General features: G+C 45.4%; 2 protein-coding genes across 9 annotated transcripts in view; one reads left to right on the top strand and one right to left on the bottom strand.

The window, feature by feature from the left end:
• CHDH (choline dehydrogenase) overlaps nt 1-13,343 on the bottom strand; it is a 32,580-nt gene extending 19,237 nt beyond the window's left edge. The window contains exons 1-3 of one of the 6 annotated variants that reach the window (XM_074199167.1): nt 8,129-9,445; nt 7,412-7,546; nt 4,127-4,207 (exon numbers count right to left, since the gene is read on the bottom strand). In XM_074199167.1, the coding sequence (XP_074055268.1) occupies nt 4,127-4,207; nt 7,412-7,472 (142 nt within the window). In that variant the 5' untranslated portion in view covers nt 7,473-7,546; nt 8,129-9,445. Of the gene's footprint in view, nt 1-4,126; nt 4,208-7,411; nt 7,547-8,128; nt 9,446-11,931; nt 12,222-12,732; nt 13,165-13,273 lie in introns of those variants that run through there. The other 5 variants (XM_074199173.1, XM_074199166.1, XM_074199169.1 and 2 more) reach the window with 5 other exon arrangements.
• Nucleotides 13,344-14,256: 913 nt separating this feature from the next.
• The window catches only part of IL17RB (interleukin 17 receptor B), a 25,975-nt gene continuing 17,749 nt past the window's right edge, over nt 14,257-22,482 (top strand). The window contains exons 1-4 of one of the 3 annotated variants that reach the window (XM_074199176.1): nt 14,257-16,831; nt 18,380-18,517; nt 19,112-19,239; nt 19,893-20,019. In XM_074199176.1, the coding sequence (XP_074055277.1) occupies nt 16,780-16,831; nt 18,380-18,517; nt 19,112-19,239; nt 19,893-20,019 (445 nt within the window). In that variant the 5' untranslated portion in view covers nt 14,257-16,779. The remainder of the gene's footprint in view (nt 16,832-18,379; nt 18,518-19,111; nt 19,240-19,892; nt 20,020-22,482) is intronic. The other 2 variants (XM_074199175.1, XM_074199174.1) reach the window with 2 other exon arrangements.

The following is a 22,482-nucleotide window of genomic DNA, read 5'->3' as shown; positions in this document are numbered from 1 at the left end:
GGCAAGGCAATGGGGTTAAGTGGCTTGCCCAAGGTCACACAGCTAGGTAATTATTAAGTGTCTAAGACTGGATTTGCACTCAGGTACTCCTGACTTCAGGGCCAGTGCTTTATCCACTGCACCACCTAGCTGTTCCCTAGAGGATAATTTAAAGAGTTACACAAAAATAAGAAGATTCCTCTTTCAAGGAATAAAAGGTAAAGAATTTCAGGGTAAATAATAAAAAGAAAAGAGGGAAGAATGCCAGGAGAAGGAATATTTCCTGCCTTCAAATTATACTACAAAGTAGTAATTATCAAAATTCTTTGGTGTCAATTAAAAAATGAGATTGACAACAGAATGGACTAGACAAAGAGAATTACAATGAATAGGGCTTAACCATCTGAATTTCAATAAACCAGAGAACGTAAATGCTGGGGGAGCACTCCCTGTCTTATGAGACTAGCCAAGAAAACTGGAAAGCAATGTGGCAGAAATTTATTTTAAATCACCTCATACCATAGATCACAATCAACTCAAAAGGAGACCTGAATACTAAGTGTCACATGAAAGAAAAAACTAACTGTATCAGCGACCTTTCGTAACTATGGTGATGGGGAAAACTCTTGACTAAACAAGGATGACAGGGGACCATGAAAAAAAAAGAAACTATCTAAATTCAACTACATGAAATTGAAATTGGCACTACAAATCAGTGCAACTATGATAAGATTATCTATTTATTGTGGGGCAGGTGGGAACTAACCAACAAATGTCTCTAATGAAGGTTCTGATATTCAAAATACATAGGAAATTTGGAAATTTATAAGACAAAGAAAAATCCCCTAAGAATGGATAGTCAGGTTCTCAAGAGTAACATTGAAGTCACAAACAGTAAGAAAAATATAAATGACAACAACTGTGATATTTCGCTCCTCTCCCAGCAAGTCGGCAAAGACGACCAAAGATGGAAACAGTACCATTAGAGGGACTGTGGAAAGTCACGTCCACTAATATACTTGGGATAGAGCTGTCAATTGGACAGACCATTCTAGAACACAAAAAAATGAACAAAGATAGCTTGAACAGAATTATACTAATGATATAAATCAGCTCGGAAAACAAAACTCAGGACAGGCCAACAAAGGAATCAGAGAAAGAACAACAAGACAAAAGCTATGTACCTCTCTCCTTCCTTTATTGAGCCAGAACAGGTGAAAAATGCTACATACATGTCAGACTGTGTTGATTGGTTTTATATCTGCCATCTTTCTTCTCAGTTGATGAGAAAGACTCTCCAGAATAGGGATGGGAGGAAGGATATATTTGGAAATGAAAGGAATATAAAGACAAAGAAATAAAACTAGATCTAACTTGCAACATCCTTTACATATATATCTTGGTCGAGCTTCACATCCACCCAGACATCCTCTAAGTATTATTATTCTTGTTTTACAGATGAGGAATCTGAGGCTCGGAGCTCAACTCATCTGCTATAATCACAAAGCATGTCCCCTGACTCCCTGCCCCCTTCCTCTCACCCAACATGATTAGAGTCTAAGTTTCTTGAGGACAGGAGCTGTCTTTTACTTCTTTTCATAAACCCATGACTCTGCACAGTGCTTGACCATCTATTGATTGATCGGCTGACCCAACAACTCTTCCCACTGGATGCAATGACTAATTCAGAGGTGCTAGATACATTTGGGGAAGATATCTTTGTATCGCCCCTGGGCTGACAATCAGACAGAAGGGAGAAACTGGGACTTGCTTCCAAGAACTAGCTCGAATGTCACCTCCTCCAAATGGCCGATCTTTTCGTCCTCCTCAGGGATAAGAAAACTTATCCTAAACCATTTTACATCATAGTTATTGATGGATGGGCAACCTATCTCAGAGTCACTAGCTGTGTGATCCTGAGCAAGTCACTTCATCCTGTTTGTGTCAGTTCCTTCATCTGAAGAAGGAAATAGCAACCCACTCCGGTATCCTTGCCAAGAAAAACCCCAGATGGGGGGCATGGAGAGTCAAATGACAGACCAAATTACAAAATATGGATGTTCTACAGTTGTCCTCTTAATCTCTGTGCTCAATGAAAGGAGGAAAAGGAAGGGGAATAAACATTTCAGTGTCCAGTCTGTGCCAGACACTGTGCTATTACCCAACTGCTTTGGTGAGGACAAGGTGAACTGGAAAGGACTTTAGAGAGAACTTCATTCCAACCCCTCATTTTTGAAGATGAGGAAATTGAGACCCAGAAGGATGGAATGACTTCCCCAAAGATGGAAATACAAAGGTAGTAAGTCTAAGAGCCAGAATTCAAATCGAAAACTTTTGATACCAGAGTGCCACCAGATGCCATAGCAAACAGAGGGCTGAGCCTGGAATCAAGAAGAGCTGTATTTCCACCTGGTCCTATTTGCTGGTAAGTTGTGTGACCCTGGGCAAGTCACTTAACATATTTGCCTCAGTCTTCTCATTTTAAAAAATGGTGATAATTATAGCACCTATCTTCCAGGGTTGTAATAAGAACCAAATGAAATAATATTGATAAAGGGTCATAGATGCCAGCTACAATTAGTATTGTAATTATTATTAGTAATTATTAATAGTAATAATATTAATAATAAATACACTCTTAAAGCTTTTGTTTTCCCCCTTCCCAGTAGCCCTATCTTCTATGGGGGACATGCTGGCACAGTGAATAGAGCATTGATCTTGGAGTTAGGAGGATGGGAGTTCGAATCTAGCCTCAGACACTTGACACTTACTAGCTGTGTGACCTTGGGCAAGTCACTTCACCCTGATTGCCTCACATCCAGGGTCATCTCTAGTCATCCTGATTCAGATCTGACCACTGGATCCAGATGGCTCTGGAGGAGAAAGTGAGTTTGGTGACTTAGCCCCTTCCCCTCAAATCCAGTTTATGGGCTTGTCATGGCATCACCTCCCTGATGTCATGGTCTTCTTTCAAGGACAAACATCATCATCATCATCATCATAGAAGATGAAAAAAAGCTATTTAAACATAGAGCTCATGAAGGAGAATTTCAAAATAGATAAGGTAGGGAGAAAAATAAGGAAGAAGTAGAAATAAAAACTTTCTGGAAAAATAATGCCCTAAAAAGTAGAGAGAGTAGTAATTTAAAGAAATTCAGGAAATGTGATTTAAGGTAGGGTAAGAGCAGAAAGAAAAGGGGAAAATTGGGAAAAGTCTAGGATCAAATAAAATCTAGCAAGGATTTTGGCAGGAATCAAATATAACTTAAATAAGAAGTTACCAAAAAAAAAGCAAATAAAAAGCAAAAGCAAAAAACAAATCAACCCAACAAAAATCAGAACCTTCGATGGAAAAAACCAAACAAACCAGAACAACGCAAGTCTAATCATTTTAACCTTGCATGTGAATGGGTTAAAGTCCTCAGTAAAAATAAAAGAGAATGGCATGTTGGAGAAGAAATCAATTTCCAACAATAAACCCCAAATTAAAAAGTCAATAAATCTATAAAATGAAAATAATGGGCTATGACAAAATTTACCTCAGACAGATTCCAAAGGGTTGAGAGACACATGATATTAGATAAAGCAACAATAAAAATTTGTAAGAAGAAAACTAGGTAAACTATATTGAATTTAAAAGACAATGAAACAGTGTTATAAGGTACGCTCGTCTCAAAAGGCGTAACATCCAAATGAGTTCCAAATAATATTTAGGTGATAACTAAGTAGGAGACTAATACTCCTCTTTCAAAGCGAAATAAATTGAACAGAAAGAAAAGAAAAAGGAAAAACCCCTGAATTCAATATGCTGTGGCAAAGATTGAGGCTGAAAGACCTGGCACCTGAAAAACAAGTAATATTATATATAAAAATATATAATACATGTTTCTCAGCATCACACAGTATCTCTTTAAAAAAAACTATGTTCTAGGGACAAAAACATTATATATACAAATGTATCGAGGAAAAAAAGTATATTATTTACAGACTGAAATTCAATAAAACAGTGTTTGATACAGAAAACAAGATCAAAAAGATAAAGAATCAAATGAAGACTAAGTAACAATGCCTTAAACAATGAATCTAAGGACCAAATCACAAAACAATTAAAAACTATGTAAAAGAGAGTAACAATGAGAAAACATACCAGAATTTAGAAATGCCACAAAAGTAGTTCTTGGAAGAAAAATTCCTCCTTTGAAAACCCGTGGAGTCCCTTTCTTTAAATCTAGAAGATAACAAAATAGAAAAGATAGAATATTTGTGAACTGACCATGCAATTAAAACAACTTAAAAAAATAAAATATAAAAAAAATGATAAAAAAAGAAATCTAGAAAATTGGGAGAAATTGATTAAAGAGAAAACAAAAAAGATAATTAAAATGATAAAACCAAATCAATAAACCATTAGCTGATGTTTTAAAAACAAGAAAATCAAATTATGAAAAATCAAACACACAGGCTCTCCCAATAAAATGTAAGCTTTTTGAGAGCAGCTTTCTTTTTCTTTTTCTTTGTTTCTTCAATATTTAACATAATATCTTACACATAATAATTATTGACAAAAATTGTTGCTGATTGATTGGTCCATATGGCTTCACAAATAAATTTTATCAAATGATTAAAGAAAAATGAATACCTGTTACAAATATTATTCTCAATAATGAAGAGACTACCAAACTCTTACCATTTTAATACCCAAACCAGGAAGGAATAAAAGCAAGGGAACTATATGCCAATCTCCCTCATAAATATGGAAACAAAAATTTTAAATAAAATCTTTGCAAAAAGATTTCATCAACATATTCAAAAAAGTATACACTTTTGGGGTGGCTAGGTGGCGCAGTGGATAGAGCACCGGCCCTGGAGTCAGGAATACCTGAGTTCAAATCTGGCCTCAAACACTTAATAACCTAGCCCATTGCCTTGCAAAAACCTAAAAGTATACACTTTCACCAAGATGGATTTATACCAGGGATACAAGGATGGTTCAACCTTCAGAAAACAATTAGTTTAATTAGTCACATAAATGAAGATAACACAGTAAGATCATTGGACACAAACTGTCTCTGACAAAATTTAATAAGCATGGAAAGGCTCTTATTTAATATGCTCAAAAGAACAAGTACAAAACTAAGTTTTTCTAGTCAGTACAGAGATATGGAAGGAATTGGGCAGCTGGGTGGCACAGTGGATAGAGCACTGGTTTTTGAGTCAGGAAGATGGAAGTTCGAATCTGACTTTAGATGTTAGCTGCGTGACCTTGGGCAAGTCATTTAATCCTGATTGCCACCCATCCAGGACAAGCCCCACCCCCACTCAAATCCATGTGTGTTCATCATGGTGATGACCTCCCTGATGTCCTGTTCTCAATGCTCCCTCTCCTCACTACAATTTAATAATTCTAAATATGCCATCAATAGTAATGAGAGAAAACTGAAAAATCCAATGAATGGAAAAAGGCAAAATTATCTTTATTCCAGGATGGCACAAAGATTAGACAACCCTAGTGAATTAGTTTTAAAAAATGGAAACAAAAATAACCAGAACAAAAAAAAAAAAAACCAAACAGCTAACTTCAGCTGACTAACAGGATACAAAAAAAATACACAAAAATTGTCAGTCTCTATAAAGTTCTTCCAAAATCAGAGAAAAGTGACAGAAATGACAAATTCCATTCTAAATAACTACAAAGTAACTTACCAAGATACACTAGGAAAAAATACAACAATAAAATACTCCTTATGGAAACTAAGGAGAAAATCATTGGAAATATATTATTCAAGCTTGAATCACCTCAATATGATAAAAATGGCTATGCCAAAAATCAATTTATGGATTTGGCACCATGCCAATCAAGTTGTCAAAGGGGTTATTACTTCGTACTATTAGATAAAACAATAAAATTCCCTGAGAGGAACAAAAGGCCTGTGATCTAAAAGGATAATATGTAAAAAGCAGAAGGGGGAATGGAATCAATAGACCATAAACTAGTTAAGACCATGACAAATACCTCAATACCAGCTAAAAAACAGAAAAGTAGGTCACCGGAACAGCTCAGATAAGCAAGAACTGCAAACACAGAAGGCCAATATTTGAAAAGCCCCAAGACCAGGGATTACTGGGTGAAGGGCTTCCTATTTGGAAAGAACTCGGAAAACTGGAAAGAACTTTGACAGAAGAGAGGGTAAGATCAAATTGTTTTCCACCAGAGAGCACAATGAAATCTAAATCAATTTGCAGAGGCAGAAGCCTTCATGATCACATTTGGAGTTGGGAAGACCTGAGCTCCTCACACACTTCATAAGCTTTGTAAACCTGGGCAAGTCTCTTTACTTTTGTGACTCAGTTTCCTTAAAGGGAACATAAGAGATAGACCAGATTATTCTAATGATGGTCACCAAAAGACAAATGATGATGTTGAGCAAACAAAATCAACATGACAGAGTAGAAACTGCATGAAAGATTTCTGATCAAAATCTGATCCTAAGACATAGAATTGGTTATTTCCTAACCAATATGTAATCCAAGATGCATGCAGTTTGGTTTTTGATCTGATTTTATTTAGTAGAGCTATAACAGGGAAAAAGAAACTGTCTCAAAGACAGAAGGTCTTTGGTTCAAGTCTCTATACTCTGGACATATCTTTAAGACTAAATTGCAGAGAGGGGGTTGACCTGTATTTGTAGGTGTTTCCTTCCTAGAGGGGCTCCCTACACCAAAGAAATCTCAAGTCTAGATCCTAGGACTATTCCCTATATCTTTACATCACCTTCATTTCCAAATTTCTTCTTCCTCAAAGAAGCAAAACAAAGAAAAGCTTTTTAACAAAACCAACCAGTACTGTAACTATCTCTTAGAATATATGTGATATTATAAACCTGTAGTCCTCCACCTCTGCAAAAGGAAGATGACAAAACCACAGCCCAAAAATATATCCTTATGCCAGCAATACTGAGGGTGACAAGCAGAAACTGGAGAAGAGTGAGCCCATTCCTGAATCTGGCCCAGCTGGCATGCTGGTTGCTGTCTATATAGCTACTCTCCCAGACTCTCCTTAAAGATACCATCAGGACCTTGCTATCCATGATTCCAGGGAATCAGGAGCACACACATACATGTCCTACCTGAATAAGGTGAAGGTCAGAATACTGCAGGAACTCTTTGGGGCAGAAATCCCAGTCCTGAAAATACCCCCCCAAAGAAGGCAAAGGTAGAAAAGTTCCATATAAATCAAACTATTATAAGCAGTGTATTTTATAGGGGGAAAGAAAGTCCACCAATTGGGAAATGAAAAAATGATGGCATTGTTGTTGGTAGAATGAGGAAGGAACAATAAATGGGAAATATTCAGATTTTTTAAAAAGGGAAAACTTGTAGGCATTAATGCACAGCAAACTAAACAGAACCAAAAGAACAATGTTGAACTTGCCTCCTCTTGGGAGAGAGATGGGACACCACAGGAATGTAGTAGTATATACACACGATGCCATATAATGTTCATGATGGTGACGTCTGTGAAGTTTTTTCTTTGTGATTTATGTGGGTGGAGGGACTATAGGCAGCACTGAAGCAAACATATTTATTAATCATCTGCTTGTTCCAGGGAATCTTCTAGATCAAAAATCATTGGGACTTTCCTGGCAAAGCTATGGGAGTGGTTTCCTTCTCCAACTCATTTTACAGATGAGTAAAATGAGACATTAAGTGACTTGCCTAGTGTCACCCAGCTAGTTAAGTGTCTGAATCCACATTTGGACTCAGATCTTTCTGGCTCAGGCCCAGTGTTCTATCCACTGTGCCACCTACTTGTCTTATACTGTATAGGGAGAGGGAAACAAATATAGGATTTTTGTCCAGGCCGTATTAAGGATGCTTAATGCTTAGGTCTGGAGAAGCCTGATTTCAAAGCCCAACTCCAATACATACTAGAGAAATTGTTCAACCCTCTAAGCCTTGGTGTTCTCTGGTGTTTGGAAGCCAGTGAATCTGTGGTCTCTCTGTGGCTGACCTCTCCAGCCTGATACCTTGAGCCATACAAGGGGTTCTGTGGTTGGCCACCAACGAAACAAGCCAATTCTTTGGCACAATGTGGGACCACCTTCATTCATTCCTAGTCCCCCTCCCTCAGATTCCCTGGATCTTATACCTGGAAGGGACCTGGATGTCCATGGAGTCCAGCCCCCTTCTTTTCCGCAGGAGACAAATGAAGCTCAGTTTTCTCCTCCAGAGAGAGGATAATTAGCACTTGGCTTTTTGCTATAAACCATTCCCATTACAATCAAGTACAAAGCAAGGGCCCCACATTCACCTGTTTGCTATAAGGAAGCATTGAACAGGTCTTACCACTACAATTAGACTAAGGAAAAGATATCAGAGGGGTGAAACTCTGAGAATACAGAGGTCGACATATCATTATTGGCAGATGCTATGAAAAAGGATCTAGAAAAACCCAACTGCTTCAACCAAAACAAAATACAATGAACACAAAATTAACTCCCCCGAATTACTTGTATTTTAAAAGCATTGTTTTGGAGGTCTATGTGATGGACAATCCATGTCACAAAGGTAATTGCACCCTTGACCCAGTTCCATTGCTGGGAAGCCACCCCAAGAGGGGGGGAAAGTGATCTTCTGCAAGATTTGTATAGGGGGATTATAACTGCAAAAACCTGGAAGCACCCCAAGTCCAATAACAAAGGCTGTTAAAAAATAATTGTGGCACATCAATGGAATGGAATATTATGCGGCAATTAAGAACTGACAATTATCTGGAAGACAAAGAAGGCGAAGACTTTCATGAAATTGTGCAAAGTAAAGGAAAACCAAAGCAGGACAGAAGACTTAGTCACTAAGCCAATAAGAAACGGAAGGTGAAGAGTCACCAAAAGGCAAAGACTAAGGAGGAACCAGGAGAAATGACTTTTGGGGGACTGGAGCCCATTTATCTCAATTTAAACAGTTGCTACACACACACTTGTAACCTTCCTACAGTTGACCCTTCTCTGCTCAGAAACCATCAATAGCTCCTTTTGACCGCCAAGATAAGATGGCAGTTCCTCCATAGGCTCTCCACCCTATGGCTTCCCTGACTTCACTCTGCTTCTCCTGCCTCCTCTGTCATCATTCCCCTTTATGAGAGGTGGGCACAGAGCCAGCTAGATACCATCTGACCCTGGTCAAGCCCTTGATCTCTCCATGTTCTCTGGGCGACATCTCACGTTGTAGCCATGGAGGTCCCCTGAACTCAAATTCCATCTTGGCTTCGGAACGTCATGCAGGCCTTCACCATCTACCTGGAAAGTTAGATCTACTTGTATCCTTATTTCAAGGTTTGGCCCAAGCGAGTCCTTTCTCTCCAATTTTCTTCTTCTTCTTTTCCTCTCCTCCATCTCTTCCTCTTTTCTTTCCTTTCCCTCCTTCCCCCCGATCTCTACCTCTCTTCTTCCTCTTTCCCTCCATCTCCCTTCTAGCTTTTCTCTTCCTCTTCCCCCCTCCTCTTTCCCTTCATTTTTTGCTCTCTCCACTCTTGCTCTTTCCTCCCTCTCTCCTCCTCCCCTCTAGGTTTCCACTCTCCCCCACCTCTGTCTCTTAGACTCAGTCTCTCCCCAGACACTTTATTATACAAGCTAGGATTCACACTGCTGAAATGGGACTGAATAGTACAGCTCACAAAGCAAACAATGGTGCCCTTGTTTCTTTGCGGATCTCGGGCCCAGATTGGGGAAGGTTTACTCAGAGCCTTTCTGTGTCCTTCACTAGGACTACCACAGCCACAGGCGTCTAGACTGGCTGGCCGCTGGCCAGGATTGTGGCAGGGGCATGGGGAACCCAAGTTACAGAGCTCAAAGGGAACTTGGAGGCTGAGTCTAACATGAAATAACGGGCTTCATGATGATGTGACTTGGTTCTCTCCCCAGGAGAATGACAGGGCAGAATCATGTTAGAGCACGAAGGGATCTCGGAGTCCATGGAGTCCAGCCCCCTAATTTTAAAGATGGAGAAACTGAGGCACAAGGCAGTGAAGGGAACAATCCAAGGATACCCTGGTATCTCATGGCACAGCCATGATTCTGATCCAAGTCCTCTAAAACCTCCAAATCCAGGGTTTATCCTGGCCTTAGGCTCCTTCTCCAAAGAGGGGTCCCAACTCCCAAGGGTTGGGGACCCCACAGTTGCCCTGGGGCTGATACATCCCCAAATGCATCCTTATATTAAGGGACACTCAGACCTTGTGGAAGCTGATTCCGCTGACATTTGGGCAGGAGTCTAGGGCACTGGGAATATTTGTAGAAGGAACAAAATGGAAAATTCCTCCTGGGAGGGCAGCCCGAGTCTCTGGTCAGTTAAAAAAAAACCAAGTATCCATGGGGAAATTCCCTCTCTCCTTCAAAGTCCAGTTTGCTTTTGCAAACTGTCCTCCTGGATAGAAAGGTAACCCCTGGACCATGTCCTTGGCCCTGGGGCTGGTGAAACCCATGCCTGCCTTGCCCAGGTTTCTGAGGGGCTGTGCTAAGAAAACCTTCCCTTCTACTAAGGGTGGAGAAAAATAGGAAGACCAGCTAGTGATCAGAGCACTGGCAGTCAGATAAAGACACCCCCTCTTTGGACCTCCTTTGTAAAATGAAAGGGTTAGACACTTTCCAGCTTTGATTCTAGCACTAGGCTTCCCACCCTACCTTTGCTTCTTACTGTGTGACCTTGTCTCTCCAGAGCCCCAACTTCCCCTTCTGTAAAATAAGGAAGTCAGACTAGTTGGCCCCTTCCGTCACTCTAGCTGTGCCGCCTAGAGAGGTCCCCTAACTTTCAGAGCCTTCTTCCCTCATCTCAAAGATGAGGGGGTTGGACTTTGCTGACCTTCAAGGTCCTTCCAGCTTGAGCTCTGTAACTCTGTGGGGGGAAGGAGGCCATATCCCCAGGTCTGCGCCCTCAGGCTCTGACAGTGCCCCAGAAATAGTCACAGTCTGGGGTTTCTGAGCAGTCAGTGTGAGCGGGTGGACACACATGGGCACCCCTGGCTGGTTTGAATAGACCTGGGGAGGAAACCTGGGAAAGCTCATGGAGAGGGTTAGCTCAAGAGAGAACTCCCATCATCCCCTCCCTCCTTGGTCCTGTGTTTCCCTTCTCCTCCTTGGTCCTGTTCACCTGTCCCAAGCATCTTGAGGACCTGGGCTCTTGTTTTGCTATTGTAAACAGTGCCAAGCAAGGCGGTGGTGATTAATGAAGCATCTTGGACTGATCTCTAGCCCCCTTCCACAATAAGAGTATCTACTCTTACGTTGGTCGTAGTGCCCACAGTGGGGGCTTATGAAATGCCGATTGATTGAGCCCCTCTTGAGGGTCTGCTCTGCCTGGCTGGGAGTATCTGAGGGCCTGTGGGACGTGGCGAGGTTCTGACTGACCTAATTTCTAGGCAGAAGAACAATGACTTGTGTATTTGTCCCCCCAGGATGATTGATAATATTTTCCTCCTGGGAATGTGATAAAATGTAAACTCTGGCTTTCCAAGAAAGACCCAGATAGAGAAGCCTGCTGAGAAGGCTGAGAGATGCCAAGGTCAGAAGACCCTAGGAAGAACTGAGAGAGACGGCTGGTCCATCCTTGAAAGGGGGGCTGGGGTGGGGGCTGGGGAGGACACCAACAGCTCTGGAGGAAAGAGCCTGGGAGAGTTTCCAAAGAGCCAAGATTGGCTAGACCGCTGCCTCAGTTCCCTCTTGTCTTAGGTCCTCTTCCCAGTCTTCCTGTCTCCCATCTGTCTCTTCCACTCTCCAGCCTCCAGATCAAAAAGTTATCCTAATGTACAGAGAATATGTTCAGACTCGTCCTATGAAAACAGATTTCTGTTCCTGGCATTCAAGGCTCCCCACACCTAAGCCCCCTCCAGCTCCTTGCCATTGAGGTCAAATTAGACAACTCTGTGACCCCTCCCCCCATTCAAGTCCTCATTCGTACCACCCGTCCTGAAGTGGAACAAAAACAGGGACCCAGAATTTCAGAGCCTGTAGAACCCTCAGCAGCTGCCCGGCCCATGAAGGAATCGTGGAGGCCTCTCCTGAAAGGGTGCCCATCTCTGGAGGCGGGCGGCCCGTGGCCCTCAGTCTGCTCGTTCCTGGTTCTGTACTCTAGGGTCAGGCAGGGCGAGGTTAATGATCCCTTAGCCACAGGACAGATGTGGAAATCCCTGAAGACTGCACTCGGGTCCCGGCCAGCTCACCACACCCATCTCCTTCAGCCAATCCCCGTGGGGCCCTTTGCCCACCTGCCTGCCGCCTCTGAGTCCTCTCCACGTATCAAGATCCATCTCCAGGCCCTGGTGCCCAAAGCGGGCAGGCGAGGGCCAACCAGGGCCAAGGAAGGCAAGGCTGGCACCTCTCTGCCCCAGGTGGAGCCGTGCCCAAGGTGGAGCCCTGACTCAGCTTGCAACCCTCTAAGATCTCCTGAATCTTTTTTTTTTTAACCAATTGCTGCCTGATCTGGCCTTCAACCTTGCACCTAAGGGAGCTGAGTGTTGAAACCCAGGCACAAGGGTGGAACCTTTGGGAACTGTCGCCCCAGGCTCTCCGGTGTCTGCCAAGTCTTGGGGCATCCTCATCGGAGCAGTGGGCTGGCTGTCCCTCCGGGCCGGGCTATCAGCGCCAGTGGGGCAGCGGCGATCCCCACCCCGGACGAGGGGACCCAGGATCACGTACAGCTGCCCTCTGGGTCCAGCCCTCCAGAATGTTCCAGGCCCACCCAACGGTCCTCTTGCCTGACCTGCCTCTTTCCCGGCTGTTTCTTTGCTGGTTTTCTTCAAAGATGACGGGAGAGGCTTGCTGCGAGGCATGGGGTGGCCCGGCGCCCCCGGACTGTCCCCGTGGGAACTTCACAAAAGGACCCTGGGCCCTTTGGGGGGCTCGGGCACCCCTGCCTTCAGGCCCTGCCCTCGAGAGTCTCCTGGGCCGCTGGCCCGCAGCTGGCGCATTCCTCCGCCCTGCCCTGCCAGCATTCCGCGCCCACCGCCCCCTGCCCTGCGGCTTCTCCCGGACCCGTGGGTGCCATCCCGGCCCGGCCGCTGCGGGCTCCACGGGGGAGGCTGGGCGGCCTCAGTTTCCCTGAGTGCGGGGTCCCCCAGCTGCAGGCAGGGGCTCCGGGCGACCCTCACCCAGCGCTCGGCCCCCCGGGGGGCCCCTCCTCGGGAGCTGTGGCGCCGCCCTGGCCCGGCCCGGCGCCGCGGCCCCTCCCCGGCCCCCCGCCCCCCCCCAGCGCCCCCTCCCCTCCCCCCCAGGGTCGGGGGGCCCCGCCCCGCCCCCCTCACCGCGGCTCGGGGCTCCGGGCCTCCTGCGGCCGCTGCGGCCGCCCGACTCCAACGGCCCCGGCGCCGCCCCGCGCGCCCCGCCCCGGCCCGGCCCGCCCCCCGCACCCCCATTTCACCGAGGGAACCTGAGGTGCGCCGGGGGCGGGGCGGGGCCGGGGCGGGGCCTCGGGCGGGGCGGGGCCTCGGGGCGGGGCCTCGGGCGGGGCGGGGCCTCGGGGCGGGGCCTCGGGCGGGGCGGGGCGCGCGGGGAGCCTCAGAGATGCTCCCGCGGCTGCTCCCCGTCCTGGGCTGCGCCCTGCTGTGGCTGCGCGGCGTCGCCCCCGGGGCCCCCCCCCGCCCAGGTGAGCCCCCCGGACCGCGGGGAGCCGCGAGGGGACGCGGCGGGGGGGGGGCCGGGGGGGTGAAAGGGTGAGACTTGGCCGCGGGGCCCGGGCTGGGGCCCCTCCAGGGAACCCCTAAGGCGCCCCCCAGGCCTGCTGCCCCCCTCTCTGTGTCTCTGTCTGTCTGTGCCTCTCTGTCTCTCTGTCTCTCTCTCTCCGTCTCTCTCTCTGTCTCTGTCTCTCTGTCTCTCTCTGTCTCTCTCTGCCTGCCTGTCTGCGTGTGTCTGTCTGTCTCTGTCTCTGACTCTCTCTGTCTCTGTCTCTCTGTTTCTCTCTGTCTCTCTCTGTCTGTCTCCGTCTCTCTCTCTCTCTCTCTGCCTCTCTGTCTCTCTCTCTGTCTCTCTGTCTCTCTCCATCTCTCTCTCTCTCTCTCTCTCTCTCTCTCTCTCTCTCTCTGCCTCTCTGTCTGTCTCTCTGTCTCTCTGTCTGTCTCTCTCTGTCTGTCTGTCTCCGTCTCTCTCTCTCTCTGTCTCTCTGCCTCTCTGTCTCTCTGTCTCTCTCCATCTCTCTCTCTCTCTCTCTCTCTCTCTCTCTCTCTCTCTCTCTGCCTCTCTGTCTCTCTCTCTGTCTCTCTGTCTCTGTCTCTCTCTCTCCAGTCCCCTGCCCCCAAGTCCCCCCCCCACCTGGTCTGCTTGGCTTCTCTTCTAGGCCCCCACTTCTGGTGCTTCTGGGCCACAGCTCGGGGCTTTCCGGGCAGTACAGGAGATACGAGCAGCCCCAGCGCACATAGTCACAGCACCCAGGGTTTACAAAGAGAGGCCGAGCCCAAGCCCTGGCCTCTCCGAGCTCCTGTGGTCCTGGGGGAGACCCAAAGGCTATCCTCTACAGTGTGATGCAGCCCCAAAACCCAGCCCCCTGCGCCCCAAAGTTTCCCAAGTAGATCCTGACTCTCCATTTGATCGTGAAGGCCCTCCGAGCTCTGCAGGATGTTTGCACTCCCTGACAGAGACCTAGGGAGATGGTCTGGTGGGAAGACTAGATTTAGGACCTGAGTTTGAATGCTGAGTTTTGCTTCTACCAAGAGAAAGCCTCCCTCTTTCTACACTCTTGCTGGCTCACTGTTCTCCTACCCCTCCCTTCAGCAAGGGGAGGGGGGCCTTTCTCAGTCCCCCCCAGCTGCTGGTTGGTGCCATCCCATCTGGGATCACTGCCCATCTACTCAGGTGGCAGTTGCTGGCATGCATGCTGTTTCTCCCTTCGGATGTGAACTCCATCCTGTCCTTGTTTCCACCTTTGTGTCTCTCAGCCTGACGGTTGGCTCGTGACAGTGGCAGTCATGATGATGATGATGATGATGATGGTGATGGCGATGGTGATATGGCTAGCATTTCTAAAGCCCCGATGCCTATGTTCATTTGTAAATACACTCATCTTTGTCTCCATCACATAGTGAAGGTTGACAAAATTGAGCATTGGAGTAAGGCAGTGGCAGATGGGGAGGCAGAGGAGGTAGGTAGAGGGGGCTATTCTGTCCCTGGTTTTCTTTCCTGGGCCTTGTGGCTAGACTTGGTTGCTTCCCAAGACAAGCCCCATGCCCTAGCCTGTTCTTTCATCACCTTCTAAGACTCCTTTGTCCTCCAAAGACAAGAGCATTCAGCTTCCAAGACACCTACAACCTCTCCAGGACTGACCATGCAGTCCCATTGCTCTTCAAAAGCTATTCGTGGAAAGCTAACTCATCCGACTTTTTAAGGGAAGGGCAGATTGAGGTTTCTGGATGACATGGGACACATACTAGGTTCAATGAAAAGGTCAACTGACATTTGTTACTCATTCAGTCTTTGCCAGGGAAAGAACTTCAGAGATCCTTGGACCCTGTCCTGTCATTTAGCTGAAGAAGCTGAAGCTCATACCAACAGCAAATGGCAGAGCTAGGATTTGACCCCATGTGGTTGTCTGACCAACCCTAACTTAATTCTGATGCTGCATGGTGGGTGACACTCTCACTGGCTGATGGATCTGGGAATGCTTCAGTTTGGAAAACAGAGGGATGGGAAGAGGAGAAACAGCCAAGAAGCAAAATACAGATGTTCTTGGCTCAGTGAGAAGGTAGAAGGGAAAGTGTTCTTAGGGTTGGCTGCCATTCATCCCAGGAAATCTCTGAGAGTTGTGGAAATGCTATCTGGCAGATGGAAGAGGGAGAGTTTCATTGATGGGATATTCAATTATTAATGAATTGGATAAGAATTTGGGACTCAACTTCTCAAGTGCCCTAAAAATAGGGCAGTTTGACTCATGTCTCATGGCTCAGAGGTGGCTCTGAAACTAGGAGATGCAGCCAACTGAGCCTGTGAGGTCAGCAAATAGGAAGGCGACATTAGGTCAAGGCAGGTCCTACCTGGCATGCTATAGCCTTGAGGCTTTTAAAAGCTCTTTTCTCCCCAAAGCTGAGTCAGGGGATGCAGGTTCTAGGGTCAGGAAAATGATCATATTTCGAGCCTGAAAGGAACTTCTGGTGTAGTCCATACATACCCAGACTTTAGTACCTTCTCTTTATGTCACAGGAAATAAGGCAGTCCAGAGGAGGACCTAGGTTCCTTGGCAAGACTCGGTTTGTGGGCAGACCCGAACTTCTCACTGCCCTCTTGGCCCCCCATGAAAAGACCAGTTGTAAAGCAGGTGGTGACTTGCTTCTTGAGGGAGAATTGCAAGGAGTTCTTAGATCAATGGTATCTCAGATCTGGTATCTGGCAGACACATCTAAAAACCAACAGCCAATCACTTCCCTTGGCTTTGGTCCCAAGACATCAAATGACACCAGCTGATTTTGACAAAATTCATCATGGGGAAAAACTGAACTTGTTAAAACAAAAGACTCTGTGAGAGCTTGGAAGTCATACTATGATTGAGAGGCAGGAAGCATGTGGTCAGGTGGAGAGAGCTCTGGTCCCTATGTAAGGAAGACAGCCTCAGACCCGGCTAGCTGAGTGAACCCGAGCAGGTTCCTTCACCTCTTGGCTTTCTCCACTGTAAAATGAGAGAGTTGGACTCAGTAACCTCCAAGGTCATTCCATTGCCTCATGGTCATTATAACCATTCAACAAACATTTTGACGGTAGCTGCTAGGTGCTCAGCAGATCTGGGTCAGAGCGGGGACCACTAGGAATTGTCATTTTTTGGTGATTGATGTTTGGTCTCTTTCTTTTCTTACAGTCCATAAAGTGTTTTCCTGAGCCAGGTAAGTCTGTATTCAGTTCACTGAAAACTCTCCCTGGGGTGGATTGAGAGAAACCAAATTGTTTGTAGTCATTTAGGGGGTAAATGAATTTCCAGAAGTGTAGCATTAACTTAGGAGCCAACTGGGAGGATATTTCCAACCTGGGATGACTTTTCAAAAAGCATTTTTAATTAGAAGCATCAGAGCTATCCACAAAGCATCCTGTCAAATGCAGAAACCCAAGAAAGCACAGAATTACCCAATTAAAATCCAAACTCTAGTTTAATTTGTATAAAGGAAAACATACACAGAAAGATGAACAAAGCAATCTCCCCAGCTCTTATTTGCATCCGGTCCCTGTGTGATCTTTTGCTTCTCAGTTCTCTTCAGATTTTATCATGCCTGTTTGCATTCTTATCTCTACTGGCCCTCCTGTATGTGCCTCAATGCATCCTCTGGTTCCCACTCTCCATGGGCCTCCTGCCCATCAGCCCTTCTCCACTGCTCTGAATTCTTAATATCTGTCACTATTTATACTAAAGTAACATTCCATCCCATTCACATGCCAGTATTTCTTGTTGGGGCCCAGTTACTACACAGAGTTCGTTCCTTTGTTGTGTTGTATTCATAGAAGGCTGAACTAGGATTTTCCAAAGAGCCCATTTGGTCTTTGGTTCGTTGTTAATTCAGTTCATTTGAATTAGAAAAATTGAACAATTGCAAACATTTGTAGAGTCCTATCTAGATACTATTTCATTTAATTCTCACAACCACCCTGGGAGGGAGGTGCTTTTATTATCCCCAATTTACAGATGAGGAAACTGAGGCAGCCATAGGTGAGTGCCTTGCCCAGGGCAAGTAAGTGTTCGAGCCTAGGGCTTCCAATACTTTCCACCGAGTTACCCAGTTACCCCATGAACATAAATAAATATGGACAGAATAAATTCGGAACAACCCCAAGGTAGTTGGGGAGGGGAAGAGAGAACGTTGAAGGCATGTGACTATGCCCATTTGGGGGAATGGGCACCAGCAGTTGGGGGAATCAGGGTATACTGTGCTATGGACAAGTGATGTACTAAATCTCACACAGCAGGGAGTCATGTCACAGGATTTAGAGCTCAGTGTTCTTATAGTCCAGATTCTTCATTTTAGAGATGAGGAAGCTGAGACCTGAGGTGGTCAAGTTGTTTGGCTAAGGTCACATAGGAAGTAAATAGGATTCATCTTTAGCATTTCTTTTCTCTGTGACTCACTTAAACCCCCTGAATCTGTTTCCTAATCTATAACAAGAGGATAATAACTGATTTGAATTGTGAAGGGATCTTGGAGGACAATGAATCCAATTTCATTATTAAACAGATGAGGAAACTGAGGCAGAGAATGATTATTTGGGATGAACAGGTGTCACTCATCCAGTAAGTGGGAAGTATGATTAGAACTCAGGTCTTCCTGACTCCAAGTTCATGGTTCTATCCTCCAAACCACCCAGCTGCCCCCAACCATACTTGTACTACCTAATTGTGCTTTATGGTGCTATACAAATGTCCATTCTTCATGTTGCTATTTAAGGTCCATCCTCAGAATGGCTGGTCAAAAACAACCTGACTCCAGGAGGGTTGCAGACCCTCCGTGTAGATTCTGTTGCCAGCCCTGAGACCCTTTCGGATGCAATCCTTTTGAAGATAAGCTGGACACTCAAGCAAGATGGTACGTGTGGGATGTAGGGATGGTGGCAGTGAGGAGAACTATGTGTGTCTGTGTTGCACTGATGTCTACAAGATAAATATATCTAGTTACCCGCAGTAACTAGAAAGTTTAAGGTTCTAAAGAGGATATAGCAAATGGCCTGGATTTCTTGTGACCAGTGACCAGGTACCCATGCTGCTGCTGCTACTGGTTTTTAATCACCAGCACAGTCTCCCCACTGTTGTATAAATCCCACAAGGATCCCATCTTACAGATCCATTCGAATGGAATATTATAACCAGTTTCTGGAGCCCTCTCCAGCCCCTCACCCGAGACGCTCACACCAGACTCTGCTACGTCTGCCAGAGGGGGGGAATGTCTTGGCACATGTGTCCAGTCATTTTCACGGCTACTGCCTCCAAAGTGAACTTCCCTCCAATCAAGTAGTTATCTTTCATGTTCTGATTCATATCATTTGATTCCCTTTTTAGAGTGTAAACTCCTGAGGGCAAGATTGTTTATGATTTTATTTTTTATCCTTGGGCTTTATAAATGTTGGTTACTTGTCCATTGGATGATTTTTTCCCTGAATGTTCTCTTCTCCGTTGCTTCTAGGCAGCATCCAAATGCTAAAGGCCACCAAGATCTGTGTGAATGAAAAGGGCCAATCCTCATCCTACAACTGTGTGAGATGCAATTACACGGAAGTATTTGACAATCAAACCCCACCCAATGGCAGCAAAGTAAGAACCGCCCCCCCCCCCCCCCCCAGGAGTGCATTTTAGTACTGAGTGTGGGTCTGATAACCTGGTCACTTCCAGGGTTAACTGTTGGAATCTGTGGCAACTTCCTAATACAAAGGACTTGGCTGTGATTTGGGAATCTCTCCCATTAAACTGGCTTGCTGCCCCGGCCTCAGGTAGAACTGGGAAAGTTCGGTAGCTGACATTTCCTCAATGGTGGCAACCCCATTCCTTTTACAAGCACACAGACTCACAAGGCTTCAAACAGACCAGGTTTTATTTACACAGTGAAAGGTGCAGAAAACACTTTTAATGCCACACGAGTCTGTTCTAGCTCACCTGTCTGGGGTCCTGTAGAGAGAGACCCTGGGCTTCCCAGTTCTCTGGGAGTGAGGGTTCATCCTATATAGACGAGGATTCTTATCTTCCACACATACTTCTCCAGTGCTCCATCCCCTGTTTTCCCTTGCCTCTCCTCTGGTTCTGACAACTCAAGGCAATTCAGGCTGTGCATTTTGTTTTGTCCTTTGCCCATTTGGAAACTTGACATGCGACTTCATAAGAAATTGAAAAACAATGTCCAAAAAAAGTCATTGAATTTCTGCATTTCATGAAACTGTGAATGATCAAAAATGAATTATTTTGTCTTTTAGTGGGAGTTTCATTATGTTGGATTTCCTATCAAGCCAGAAACCACTTATTTCATCAGAGCTCATAATATCCCACCTGCAAATATGAATGAAGATGCAACAGTCATATCTGAGAGTTTCCAGTCACCAAGTAAGGATCTTGTTGGCTCTTTCCCTCTGGCCCTTGCTTGGGATAGATTTCTTGAACTTGCAATCCTCAAGCCCAGGACTCTTAGGCAATCCTCTATCTGGATTCAGATAGTCAAGCATTATTATATGCTTACTGTATACAGGCACTGGACTAAGTCCTAGAGATAAAAAGGCTAAAACAAGGTCCTTGCCCTCCAGAAACTCAACCTAATGAGAGAAATAACATGGGAAAGTAGTACAGTTGTTTATCTTCGTGAATACTCTGGTTTCAGGAAAATCCCTATTTTAGTTTTTTTAAATAAGCTTTTATTAGCCTCCTTTGTTTTTTTTTTTTTTTAATAGGTTTTCTTTTTGCAAGGCAATGGGGTTAAGTGGCTTGCCTAAGGCCACACAGCTAGGTCATTATAAAGTGTCTGAGGCTGAATTGGAACTCAGGTACTTCTGACTCCAGGGTTGGTGCTTTAGCCACTGTGCCACCTAGCTGCCCCCCTCCTTTGTTTTTAAATGTCTATTCATATCCCTCGTTCACCCTACCCCTTCCCAAAGCATCTCATGCAACAGATTTTTATTGAGGAAAAGACAAAACAAATTAAAACATGAGGAAAACCAAAACAAAACACCCAGCCAATGTACACAGTGCTCTGCTCTGTGGGTGTTCCTCCTAGAACACATAAAGAAGGAGCAGGGGCAAGGTCTTCTCATTCCTCAGTGCAGAGGCCAATACATCTCCCAGGAGAGCGATGCAAAACTTAAAGTCTCATCAAACTCCTCCCATTCTGCTCTTCCCATCTCAAAGTCAGAAGCATCAAGATGAATCCCTCCATTTCACCCCTCCCCGTGTCTCTTGGAATGCTGCTCCATCTCTCTCAAGCATTTCTCTCTGCTTAGAAATGTCCAAAAATCTTACCCATTGACCCCTCCTTCCTTTTGTGGTGAAACTTCTTGGGAAAGTCATCATTCAGTGTATCTGCTTCCTGACTCTACTCCTTGCTTGTCCTCTCACAGACTGCTGTCCGTTCCCACTACCAAATTTAATACATATTTATCATGGAGGCAGGGATATAAGGACAATGAAAAATATCTATCTTCAAGGAGATTACATTCTAAAGGAGACCCTGGCAACTGCTGTCTCTCAAGACACCAGTTATCTCTTGGTCATTATTCCAATGGCCTCCCTGACCTCTCTACAGCATGTGACACTGGACAGGACCCCAAATACGCTTTCCTCCCTCGGCTGGAGATGTGATATCTTCTTGGCTCTTCATTATCATCTTATCCTGTTCCCAAATCCCAAAGGTGGGAAGTTCCCCAGGTTCTGGCCTTCACCTTCTCTTCTCTTCCTTGGCAATCCTGTTCACATCCATTATTGCGGTCTTCCACGGTTACACAGAAGGATGGTTCAAAGTCATTGGTTCATGCTCTGTGCTCCTCACTGTCCCTCAGGAACATCCAGAGGCACTTTTTGCCTTGCGCGTGTGCACCATTGCTCTGGAATGTCCTTCTCCTTTACCTTTCCCCAATCTGCCTGGGACAACTCTTGCTCAAGCCACTTCTTCACGAGGCCACAAGTCACTTCCTTCTGCAGCGCCGTCAAAACCTCATCTAGGAAGTTTTCTTGTATTTCTTGAATGTCAGCTTCCTGTGGGCAGGGACTGGTTTTCATTTTTCCTTAATGTCCCCTGTGCCAAGAATAATGTCTGGCATACTGTACATGCTTAACAAACCTACTTGGGCCATGCTGGTCAGGGATTGTTGGGTATTTTGGCCTTTTGGGTCTGGTCAGTTCCCTGAACAAACTTCAGGAGGGCAGGTTGAGGTCAACTCAACATTGGGCTATAACCACAAGAGATAATAAATATTTCTTAAATTGAAATGTTGACTTGTAGGGCCAGCAAGCATTTCCAAATTCCATGTGCCAGGTATATGATGGTGGGCAAAACCGCCCCCCCCCCAAGAATGAAGTAGCTCCTGTCCTCAGGAGGTTTAGAATCTTTTAGTGCAGTCAGCACCATGTCCAGACAGGCAGCCTGAGGATTCTGGGCTCAAGTTGGCAAGTTGGATTGGGGGGGGTTGTTCCCAAAAGGACCCCCCATTCTCTCTCCACTGCCCTGTCCCCAAGTACACACAAGCAGGGCAGGCCTGAGAAGAGGATGGGTTGAGGAAGAGGATTTCCATGATTCTGTATCTGAGGTAGGATCCAGGCCTGGTGGTCTCACAGATGACAACCAACTTAAGACTATCCTGGAACCACAAAGCTCATTTGGAAATGTTGGCTGGCCACCTGTGTGCCAGATCCCCATGCTTCCTGGACTCACTATTTATATTCAGGCTCCCAATTTGCATGGCACCAGGGCCATCGCTCAGTGCCAGTTTATTAATCTCTTTTTTTAAATTTGGTTTTAAAATTTAACAGCTGCATTTCAATTCAATGACCTGGGTGCAAACTGTTTCATTATGGGGTATC

This window comes from Macrotis lagotis, chromosome 8 (genome assembly GCF_037893015.1).
Source record: "Macrotis lagotis isolate mMagLag1 chromosome 8, bilby.v1.9.chrom.fasta, whole genome shotgun sequence".
Classification (NCBI taxonomy): domain Eukaryota; kingdom Metazoa; phylum Chordata; class Mammalia; order Peramelemorphia; family Peramelidae; genus Macrotis; species Macrotis lagotis.
Note: the sequence above shows the minus strand (reverse complement) of the source record. Positions and strands in the feature narration are given on the sequence as shown.